Below are 12,036 nucleotides of genomic sequence, written 5' to 3' on the forward strand. Positions count from 1 at the left end.
ACAGAACCCATTTTTCTTTTTCTTTGGGATTAGAAGGGGAGACGGCGCACACGATGGCATGCTCATCATGCTGGCCGGAGGCGAAGCTAACACTAGAGCTAAAACCTGCAGCCAGAGGACTAGCGAGAGCAGCCTCACAGGCCACAGTCTGTCTGGGAGCCCGTGAGAGTGAGAGCAGCCCCTAGGATAGAGGCTGGCAACCTGCGGCCCAAGAGCCAAATACTGCCTGCTGACCGCTTCCGTGAGGCCTGCGCTAAGCAAGGCGTACGGATTGAAGTGGCTGAGGGAGAAGGAGCATTTTGTGACACTTAAAAATTATATGAAATTCAAATTTCCGTGTCCAGAAAGCCCCTGTTCACACTGGCCACTGGCGAGCAGCTGGGGCAGAGACCTAGGAGGCCTGCATCGCCTGCATCTACTATATGGCCCTACTACACGGGACGTTTGCCAGGCCCTGCTCCTAGTGACTAACGTCTGCTGCCAGAAATCTTTCAAAGATTTTTAAAATATTCAAAGTATACAATATTTAAAAGGGGGAATAATGAAGCCTAGAAGAAACTTTAAGACAGTTATCAAGTGTTTTGAGGCAGCACTTCAACGAAAGCCTACGTTTAACTGTCTTCCCACTACTGTCACCCAAAGATTTCTCCTGAACAATCCATCAGTTTTCCTCATTCCAGATCTCTGCTTCTTGCTGGCTTTTCCTGTTGTTTTCGTGTCAGTAAAGTTAATTTATTTCTTTAAAAGGTACACATAAAAAGAGTAGTTTGATGCACAAGGAAGTTAAAAGTAGAGTTAAAGTTTACTTTGAGCTCTCAAAGATTATTATTCCTTTCTCCCTATCGTCATGCCAAATCTGTACAACAAATAATGTTAAAAGTTAAATTCACGGCTACTTTGAAAATCAACAACTAAAAAAAATCAATACTATCCATCTATAAGAAGAGTTGGTCAGAGGGGCTGAAAAATCCCTTTGAAGCTCCTGTCTGAAGGGTGTACCACACTTACCAACTGGGATGTTTGAGGTGGTCACAGCAGTAGCATGGGATGAATGGGAGGGCACTGTCATGGTAACAATTGTACTCGTGGGGGCTTGTGTGTGTGACACAGATCCTAAAAAGGGAGAAAAAAGGAAAATTCTTCAACAATTGCCTCTCTGAACATTATAGATTCTCAAAAACCTGAGACAAGCTCTTGGGAAAAGTTAGGATAATTTTCATAGCCTACTCTTCCAGCGAGGAGTGAAAATGAACCGGGCAGAAAGCAAGAGCAGGGCTGCTGACTCACCGGCTGTGGTTGCTGAAGAGATTGTGTTGGTCGCCAAAATAGGTGCCACTGTCGCCGCAGCCACTGGGGTGCCCGTGCTGAAGATTGTTTTCTGTGGGAGACCCAGAACACAGAGTTACAGACAAGCACCTGCCACTCCATCCAGTTCAGAAGCACCACTGCCTTCAGTATTGCATGTGCTTCGCGACTTTTGCACAGTCCTCACTTGAACCATAGCAGAAGCACGCAGACGGTTCTCCCCCTCTGGTTTACCTGAGCCATGGTGTGAAGCTGCTGCTTTGGTGTCCCTAAGGCAGGGTGCGAGGGCAGTGTGATTCTTGTTGCTGCATCCCGTGACTGGGGGGGGCGCTGAATGCTGATGGCCGCAGATGGTGGGTGCTGGATAGACAAAGCTGGCCGACTGAAAAGACAGACAAACGTGATCTATAACTTGTCTCCAGACACAGCTCAGGCACCGACGCCACTTACTCCCTTGAATTTTAGAGAGAGTGGAAAGGAAGGGGGAGGAAGGAAAAAGAGGGGGGGGGGTGAGAAAGAGAGAGAGGGAGAGAGAGAGAAACATTGACCCAAGAGACACATGGACTGTTAGCCCCCGTGTGTCACGACCAGGGCTGGGAATTGAACCTGCAACCCAGGTGTGCACCCTTGACAGGGAATCAAACCCACGACCTTTTGGACAATGGGCCAATGCTCTAACCACTCAACCACTAGCCAGGGAGAGTTGTATTTTTTCAGAAGTCTGTGAGGTCCATTGTCGAACCAGTAAAGTAAATGGCCCATCAAGTTTCTCTTCTGAAACTGTGAGCCCCATTTCAAAAGCAATCAACATGTAACATGACCTGAAGAAGTTAAACCTAGGTCATTCTCAGCACCCTCCATATAGTTAAATCAAAGCTCTATGACAATCTCAAGGAAGCATCTATATATATAATAGGCTAATATTCTGTGTCCCTCTGCCCGTCCGACTGGTTGCTATGGCGCACACTGACACCAGGGGCAGACACTCAACACAGGAGCTGCCGTGACACACACTTGCCATTTACAGAAACGGCAGTGTGGACCTGGCGCTGACAAAGCAACACTTGGTTTCCTCTAAGTAGGACACAGGCCCAGCCACCACCTTGGAGTAAAGCCCCACCAAATTGCAGCCAATGCTGCCGAGACCCACAAATTGCGGCCCACAGCGCAGCCCAGCCCGGAAACGGTCACTGTGGGCCCCACATAGCAACACCTGGTTCCTCTCCCTAGCAATTAGCCACCTTGCAGCTTCTTCAGCCCAGGAACACGACTTGCTTTATAGCCAGGTGCAAACATTTTACACTTTAACCAAATGTCTGTGAAGCATTTTCCTGTGCCTCATCTCATTTGACCCTCACAGAAGTCCTGGAGTAGGTAGATAGGAGACTCAGTGGAATCCTATTTTCTTTTCATTAGCTGGAAAACAGAGATTTAGAAAGCTTAGAAACTTGACCTGACTGAAAAGAAATGTTGGACCTTGAAAATGACTTCAGGTTTTCTCACTGCGCAAATTATAGTCAAACACTTTTGCAGTTAAATATTTTACCCTTTGTTCTCCCTGCGTGATCTACAATAATAATCTGCTTCATGTTGATATTTACTGCTGTGCTGCTGACAACTACCTGAAAGAGAAGTTGGGGTGCTTCACTGGGCTGGAAAAAGTTTAGCTACATGAGAAAGCAGGTCTAATTAAGCAAGTTCATTCTATATCTATAAAAGGCTAAGCTAAATCACACATGCACAATACATATAAAGCTCTCCTGGCATCAATTGCATGCGTGTGTTTCCATCTGTCATTGTCGATCGTGAAATTTGGTTGACACTTCGATTATAGAGAAAGGGTGAATAGTGATATTGAAATATTTCTTCTAATTAATTTCCTTTCAATGTACACAAACTCCTGCACCGGGCCACAAGTTACTGTGATAAACACACTGTGCTCTATGGAGAAAGCTAAAGATACACACCAAGGTTTTCACTGTTATCAGGGAAGATAACAGACAACCTTGATTCAGAGCAGCTTAACCTGTGACACCTGAAGTACTGAAACCCCTGCCCCACAATTTTACACCATTTCTTACCAAATGATAAAAAATTATTTGTGACTGTCTAATGATTTAAAAGGTTACCAATGCAAATGTCAAATTAACTGGCAACAAGTGACTAAAACTCAACAACAGCAAGAACACTTAACAGGATACCAAAGTCAGCAGAAAGAGAGAGCAAAAATGGGGAGACAAAAAAACAAACAAACAAACCCAAAGGAAAGAAAAGGATGAATCGCCAGAAAAGTACTAAATGAAACAGAGGCATGCCAATATGTCAGAAAAAGAATTCAGATAAGGGTCATACAATTCATGAACTGGATGGATGAGAAAATCAACAACCTATGCAAGAACCAGGAAGAAATAAAGAATGATATAGCTACAATAAAAACCTCCATGGAAGCGTTCAACAGTAGACTAGGAGAAGCAGAGGGCAGAATTAGCAAATTAGAAGACAGGGAAGCAAAATCCTCCCAATCTGAACTGAAATTGGAGAAAAAAATCAAAAGACAGGAGAGCCTGAGGGAGCTTTGGGACAATATGAAACAAATCAACAGATGTATAATAGGAGTGCCAGACTGACGGGAAGAGGAACAAGGGTTAGAAAACCTATTTGAAGAAATAATGTCAGAAAACTTCCCTGATGTGGGGAAGAAAAAAAGTACACAAGTGCACAGAGTCCCAAACAAGATGAACCCAAAAAGACCCACATCAAGACACGTAATTACAATGGCCAACGTGAGAGAATCTTAAAGGCTGCAAGAGAAAGACACAAAGTTACATACAAGGGATCTCTCATTAGATTATCAAATGATTTTGCAACAGAAACACATCAGGCCACAAAGGAATGAAAGGAAGTATACAAAGTGATGCAACACAAGGGACTGAATACAAAATACTTTATCCAGCAAGGCTATCATTCAAAATTGAAGGAGAAATAAGGAGCTTCACAGACAAAAAAAGGCTGAGGGAATTTATCACTACCAAGCCAGCAATACAAGAAATGCTAAAGGGACTGTTGTAAATAGAAGGAAAAAAGGAGAAAGAAAGAACAAAAAATAAAAATGGCTACAAATACCTATCAATATTAACTTTAAATGTAAACAGACTAAATGCTCCAATCAAAAGGCATAGAGTGGCTGAATGGATAAAAAAAACATGACCCATATATATGCTGTCTACAAGAGACCCACCTCAGAACAAGAGACTCACACAGACTGAAAGTGAAGAGATGCAAAAATATATTTCAGGCAAATGGAAATGAAAACAAAGCAGGGGTAGGAATATTTATATTTGACAAAATAGACCTCAAAGTGAAGGCCATAACAAGAGATAAAGAAGGGCACTTCATAATACTAAAGGGATCAATACAACCAGAGAATATAATCCTGGTAAATATATATGCACTTAATGCAGGAGCACCCAAATATATAAAACTTCTGGAAGATATCAAGGGAGAGATCAACAGTAATACAGTCATAGTAGGGGACTTTAATAACCCGCTGACATCACTAGATAAATCCTCTAGACAAAAAAAAAAAAAAAAAAAAACAGTAAAGAAACAGCAATCCCAAATGACTCACTAGATCAGATGGACTTAATTGACATCTTCAGAACATTTCATCCCAAAGCTACAGAATATACATTTTTCTCAAGTGCACATGGGACAATTTCAAAGATAGACCACATATTGGGTCACAGGCAAAGACTCTCCAAATTCTGGAAGACTGAAATCATATCACACATCTTCTCATATCACAGTGGCATAATATTAGAAATCAACTACAAAAAAAAAAAACAACCACAAAGATTCAAACACTATCATGCTATTAAACAATGATTGGGTTACCAAAGAGAACAAAGAAGAAATTAAAAACATCCTGGAAACGAATGACAATGAAAACACAACAATCCAAAACCTATGGGACACAGTGAAAGCAGTCCTGAGAGGGAAGTTCAACAGCATTACAGGCCTACCTCAAAAAACAAGAAAAAATGGTAATAAATTATCTAACGTTACAACTTAAAGAATTAGAAAGAGAGCAACAAGAAAAGCCCAGAGTGAGCAGAAGGAAGGAGATAATAAAGATTAGAGCAGAAATAAATGACATACAGACCAAAAAAACAATACATAAAATCAATGAAACCAAGAGCTGGTTCTTTGAAAGGATAAACAAGATTGATGAACCTCTAGCCAGGCTCACCAAGAAACATAGAGAGAGGCCCCAAATAAACAAAATCAGAAATGAAAGAGGTGAAATAACACACCCAACAGAAATACAAAGGATTATTAAAAAAAATACTATGAACAACTCGACTCCAACAAACTAAACAACCTCGAGGAAATATTCCTAGAAAAATACGACCTTCCAAAACTTAATGAAGAAGAATAAAAAAATCTCAATAGGCAGATAAAGAGGAAATTGAAGCAGTCATCAAAAAGCTCCCAGCAAACAAAACTCCAGGGCCAGAGGGCTTCACAGGGGAGTTTTACCAAACATTCAAAGAGGAACTAAAACCTATTCTCCTTAGACTATTCCAAAAAATTCAAGAGGAAGGCATACTTCCAAGCTCTTTCTATGAAGCCAGCACTACACTAATCCCAAAACCAGATAGACACTACAAAGAAAGAGAATTACAGGCCAATCCCCCCGATGAACATAGATCCTAAAATCCTCAACAAAATTCTAGCAAATGGGATCCAGCATTATATTAGAGAGATCATACACCATGACCAAGTGGGATTTATTCCAGGGATGCAAGGCTGGTACAATATCTGCAAAACAATAAATGTTATAAATCACATAAACTAACTGGGAGACAAAAATCATATAATCATATCAATTGATGCAGAAAAGGCATTTGACAAAATTCAACACCCTTTCCTGATACTCTCAGCAAAGTGTGAATAGAGAGATTATACCTCAACATAATAAAAACCTCATATGACAAACCTTCAGCCAACATCATACTTAGTGGGCAAAAACTAAAACCATTTCCCCTAAGAACAGGGATGCCCCCTCTCACCACTCCTGTTCGACATAGTACTGAAATGCTAGCCAGAGCAATCAGACAAGAAGAAATAAAAGGCATCCAAATTGGAAAAGAAGTAACATTGTCATTATCCACAGATGACATGATATTGTACATAGAAAACTCTAAAGACTCCATCAAAAAACTACTAAAACTAATAAATGAATTCGGCAATGTAACAAGATACAAAATTAACACCCAGAACCTATGCCTTTTTTATACATCAATAATGAACTCACATAAAGAGAAACTAAAAAAACAATCCCATTTACCATTGCAACAAAACAATTAAGATACCTAGGAATAAATTTAACCAAGGAGGTAAAGGACCTGTACTCAGAAAATTACAGGACACTGAAAAAAGAAATAGGGGAAGACATGAACAAATGGAAGAATATACCATGTTCATGGATTGGCAGAATCAACATCATTAAAATGTCCATACTACCCAAAGCAATCTATAGGTTCAATGCAATCCCCATTAAAATACCAACGGCATACTTCAAAGACTTAGAACAAATTCTCCAAAAATTTATATGGAATAAAAAAGACCCCGAATAGTCACAGCAATCTTGGGAAAGAAGGACAAAGTTGGAGGGATCACAATACCAGATATCAAGCTATAATATAAAGCCACTGTTCTCAAACTGCCTGGTACTGGCACAAGAACAGACATATAGACCAACGGAACACAACAGAAAACCCAGAAATTGATCCTTTGGTTGATCTCTTACCCCCTCAACCACCGCCTTCCCACACAGGTGCTGAAGAAAAATTTCACACACCAAAAGGTCAGTCTGGAACCAGCTTTTGCCCCCCAGGCAGGGTGGAACAGGAACCTCAACCTGCTCCAAATTAGCTGTGGCTGTCCTGTTCAACTCCACAGGATTCTATAAGCCCCTCTTTTTTTTAAAAAAAAAATTATTGTTGAAAGTATTATATATATATCCCGTTTCCCCCCACTGGTCCCCTCTTGCCTGCCCCAGGCCCTCACAGGCCCATTGTCTGTGTCCATGGGCCATAGATATATGCAAACAAGGTCCTTGGTTGATTACCTCCCCTCTCCGCCCCTCCCACCTTCCCTCTGAGATGACGCACTGTATTCCATACCTATAAGCCCTTCTCGAAGAAAGTAAGAGAATTTCATTCCACCAAGTAATGAAAAACAACAAAATAATCAAATACTGATAGAAAAGATTGAATCATTTAACAGCCACCTACTACTTAAATTTTTATTTTAACTTTCCTTCTTTTTCTGTCTTGAATCAGTTTAATCATCATTGGCTTATCTGCTTTTTGGGAATTTGGTAGAATTCAGTGAAATAATCTGGGCCTGTTGCTTTTCTGGGAGATAGTACTTCAAAATTTTATTCTATTCAGTCTATGGAAAATGGTCTGCTTAAATTTTCTATCTCCAGAATTCAAAGGGAGTTAGATACTAGAAATTTATCACATTTATGTAAGTAGTAAAATCATCTGATCATTAGGGTTTTTGTCTGTTTCACTAATGTATTTCCAGTGTCTAGAGCACTGACTGGTACACACACATTTGTTGTATGAATGAATGCTGAAACAATCTGACAAAATTCAATGTCCATTTTTTATTAAAAACTCAATATACTAAATGCTCCAATAACACGGGAAAATAACCCCACTTTAGCCCTAGTTTTCATTGTATACATATTTATGCCTTTGAGTTTCAACATACCATCTGAATCTATTAACTTTTTAAAGGTAATATAAAGTTAAAATGATTACAGAGTCTATTTTACGTTGGGTAGTTGTGTCTCTTTGTACCTCAGGCAATATATTAAATTACTAAAGAAGTAACGTGTCCTCATTTTATTGAAGAGGGGACTAAAAATGAGGGAAGCTGAGAAGCTTGCCTTATGTCACACAGCTAGTAAATGATAGAGCTAATAGGCACTATCATTTACTAGCTGAGTTCTAGGCACTATTCTGCATTTAAATGTTATTTTCTTCAGTTTGGTTCTAGACCCTATCACTCTATTGATTTCTCCTGAATAGACTCAGATACCTCACACATTTCATTGTAGGTCAATGACTTCCAAATCCATTCTCTCTTCAACCACCTGTTCACCATAGCCATTTGATAGTCCCCGAGAAACCCAGTGACCTAAAATACAACCTTCTTTCTAAATTTGCTTTCTTGTCCTTGTTTCCTCTCAATGTACTTGGTCCGGCAAGAAGAAATTCAGGCAGAGTCCCAGACTCCCTGCTGTTCTAGTCTCTCCTGCCTCCACCTGGTAATGGAGTTTTATGGAGAGTCTCTAGTTTTTGACAGCTCTATTCCTCATACCTACTACTCCTTCTTTCCTTTAGTGAATCACTTTGTGTTTCTACTGACAAAGGTTTTCCCTGGCATCCACAGAAGCAATGACAAATCAAGAAAGACCACCGGAACTTCATCTTTAGTAAAAATTCATCTTTAGTAAAAATTCATCTTTAGTAAAATCCCATGTATCCTCCACCTCATCTCTGAATATATATCCTTACCTTCCTGCCCTAATGAATCTTGGTTCTCCTGTGAACACTTCTTCCCCTACAGCTCTCTCAACTGGGAGCTATTTTTCCCTCATAAACCTCTTGCCAAACTATATTGTCACCCTAAATTTTCTACTCCAGAACTCCTCCCTGGCTCCAAAGTTGTATATTATCCTATCTCAGTATCTCCACTTGGATGCTCAGAAGTCAGTACAACCTTAAAATACCCAGAACCAAAGTCTGGACTTCCTCCCCAAAACTTATCCCCCCACTGTTCTCCATTTGAAGTTAATGCAACTCCACCCTCCTAGCTGCAAGCCCAACTAGTGCTGGCATAATCCTCTTTTCTTTCTTCCACAGTTCTCTATGCAATTCCTCCAAAATCCTCTTGACTATCTTAAAAAATTCTATTCAGAATCTAAACCATACCTTTTTACCCCCAACAATCATCTCTTGGATTTCTGCCATGCCCTTCTAAACAATTCCTGTTTCCAACTTTGCCTCTCTAAAGCCTCCTCTATCCAGCAACCAGGCTGATCCTACTAAAACTTCAGATCATGGCACTGCCCTGCTCAAACTCCACTAAGGCTCTCCACTGACGACTAGCAAAGTCCAAACTGCAGTGTGGGCCATAATACCCTACGTGATTTGGGAACCCTGTAAACTACTAAAATAATCTCCTGCTGCTCATTTATGGGCAAACATATCCTGTCTCAGGGCCCCACCATAGAATGCTCTCAGCCCAATAGCCATATGGTTTACTTCATCACATCTTCTCAAATGTATTCAACAAAGCCCTCCCTGGTCACCTTATGAAAAATTAAGCCCCCTGTAGTGCTTACTCTATCACTCCTAATGTCATTCACCCGACCTAATTTTCCCCAAAAACGTTTTTCATCATCTAAAGAAGTATACATATATATATATATATTTATTGTGTCGCCAAGCCCTAAAAATAAGAAACTCTGAGGCAGGAATTTGTTTTATCCTCAGTAATTAGAGCACCAAATAGCTCATTTTAAAAAGGACTCAATAAGTATTGAGTCAGAAAAAGGCATTAAGGATGGAAAGGAAAAATGGAGAGAAGGAGAAGGAAAAATGGCTTGATCATCAAACCCCCAAACATACCTAAGTGCTGAATCAGTAGCATGTGCTGCTGTTGTAGTAATGACTGGAGACTGAGCTCTGGTGGCTGAGACAGTTGCTACCACAGCAGGAGGGATGGTATTAGAAGTCGTCACAGGTGGACGAGACTACCAAGGTAGAGAAAAAAATATTTCAATTAAAACAAAAATCAAAATAAAATATAGTAAGCCAAACACTAAAAGTACACTTTGAAACTTGGGCCTTCAAGTAAGTATGTTTATGTCCCATTCTTATTAAGGAATTCTCTTTTTGGATATGCTGTTATACAAGAGTCAGAATTATAAAAAAGAAATCCAATTTTGGTTGGATAAAACACAAGTCCCTTCTTTCTAAGTACAACTGGATTAAAAATTCTGTCCTACTATCAGTGTCAGTACAAATTGGACTGAACCTTTCAGATCCAGATTTCCCACAGGTCTGCTGTTGGCCCTGGTGCAGACATTTTACACTACCATGCAACCAGTGCTGTCCACAGAGGGCCTCCTCAGCCACTGGACAGAGTGGCTGACCCTCAGGGCATCCACGTCAGCGTACTAAAGGCAAACATACAGTGGCGGCATTCTTGCTGGCCAAGATTCAGTGCCCAGATGCTCTCTGGAGGCGTTCACACGGACACACTCCCCTTACCGCTACGTGTGTAAGACCTTCACCTGACAACTGAGCTCCACACGGGCTTCCCCTGCTTGTCCACTGTCAATTCTTCCATTCATCTGAGCTCCTCTCAGCGGTACCACTTTTTTGACCTTGTTACATATACTTAAATCTGAAAACTCTGCCCATTCTTTTTTTAAAAGAAAGTCACAATATTTTTTATTGATTTCAGAGAGAGGAAGGGAGAGGGAGAGAGAGAGAGAAACATCATGATGAGAGAGAATCATTGATCAGCTGCCTCCTGCATGCCACCTCCTGGGGTTCAAGCCTGAAACCCAGGCATGTGGCCGTGACCGGAATCAAACCGTGACCTCCTGCCCTAACCGGTTTGGCTCAGTGGATAGAGCGTCGGCCTGCGGACTCAAGGGTCCCAGGTTCGATTCCGGTCAAGGGCATGTACCTTGGTTGCGGGCACATCCCCGGTGGGGGGTGTGCAGGAGGCAGCTGGTCGATGTTTCTCTCATCGATGTTTCTAACTCTCTATCTCTCTCCCTTCCTCTAAGAAATCAATAAAATATATTTTAAAAAAAAACAACCGTGACCTCCTGGCTCATGGGTCAATGCTCAACCACTGAGCCGCACAGCCAGGCAAACTCTGCCCATTCTTGATCTCTGTGCTTCACCTTCCAACCTCTTACCTATGTGCCTATGGTTACAGCTTGTTGTCTTACACGAGAGCTGCTTCACTGTCTTCCTCGTTTGGTTCTCCTCCTTCTCCAATCCTCCCTATATGCCACATATCCTCCTGGGGGGCCTAATCAGTTTCCAAATGTTTTGTTAGCCAGCAAGGTCTTTTGTTTTAATTAGAAAGCTCTAAGCTGGACATGTACTACCCAGTGTCCTAATCAGCACTTTTCCTTATTGTTTTAAACCTGTTTTGATACATATTACCAATCTGGTCCCCAAAAGCATTTCAATTTCTACCTCCTACATGTAATTCAGCTATGTTAATCTTTCACAGATACTTGTCTGACCATACATTACTCTATTCAAAAAACGTAAGTAGCTCTCTGCAGCGTACAAAATCAAGTTTTCACTCCGTATCTTAAGAGTTCTGATTTGAGACACCACAATATCACTTAATCATGCATTATACTTCAGTAGTACTGAGACTGCAAATTTCCTTGAAAAGAAGCTGAAAAGCATACATAGACTGTTTTCCTAAAAAAGTACACATATGTGCATAAAACATTCAGGGGTTCAAATGAAAGCCGCTCAGTTCTAACTGCCTTTACTAATAAGCATTGTCTATAACCTTCCCTGTCTTCCCTGCCACTGTTCACTGTATTGCCCCCCTCACTTCTCTGAATCCCCATGACCACACTCATCCTAACAGAAAGCCTTTGCCCTT

The 12,036-nt window shown here is 40.9% G+C and overlaps 1 protein-coding gene across 6 annotated transcripts in view; it reads right to left on the reverse strand.

Annotated features, from left to right (window-relative positions):
• Positions 1-12,036, reverse strand: part of SAP130 (Sin3A associated protein 130) — a 101,572-nt gene that overhangs the window by 65,477 nt on the left and 24,059 nt on the right. For all 6 annotated transcript variants that reach the window (XM_014468160.2, XM_006102838.3, XM_023744174.1 and 3 more), the window contains exons 7-10: positions 10,017-10,141; positions 1,540-1,687; positions 1,288-1,378; positions 1,009-1,113 (exon numbers count right to left, since the gene is read on the reverse strand). In XM_014468160.2, the coding sequence (XP_014323646.2) occupies positions 1,009-1,113; positions 1,288-1,378; positions 1,540-1,687; positions 10,017-10,141 (469 nt within the window). The remainder of the gene's footprint in view (positions 1-1,008; positions 1,114-1,287; positions 1,379-1,539; positions 1,688-10,016; positions 10,142-12,036) is intronic.

This window comes from Myotis lucifugus, unplaced genomic scaffold (genome assembly GCF_000147115.1).
Source record: "Myotis lucifugus unplaced genomic scaffold, Myoluc2.0 scaffold_433, whole genome shotgun sequence".
In the NCBI taxonomy this organism is placed as follows: Eukaryota; Metazoa; Chordata; class Mammalia; order Chiroptera; family Vespertilionidae; genus Myotis; species Myotis lucifugus.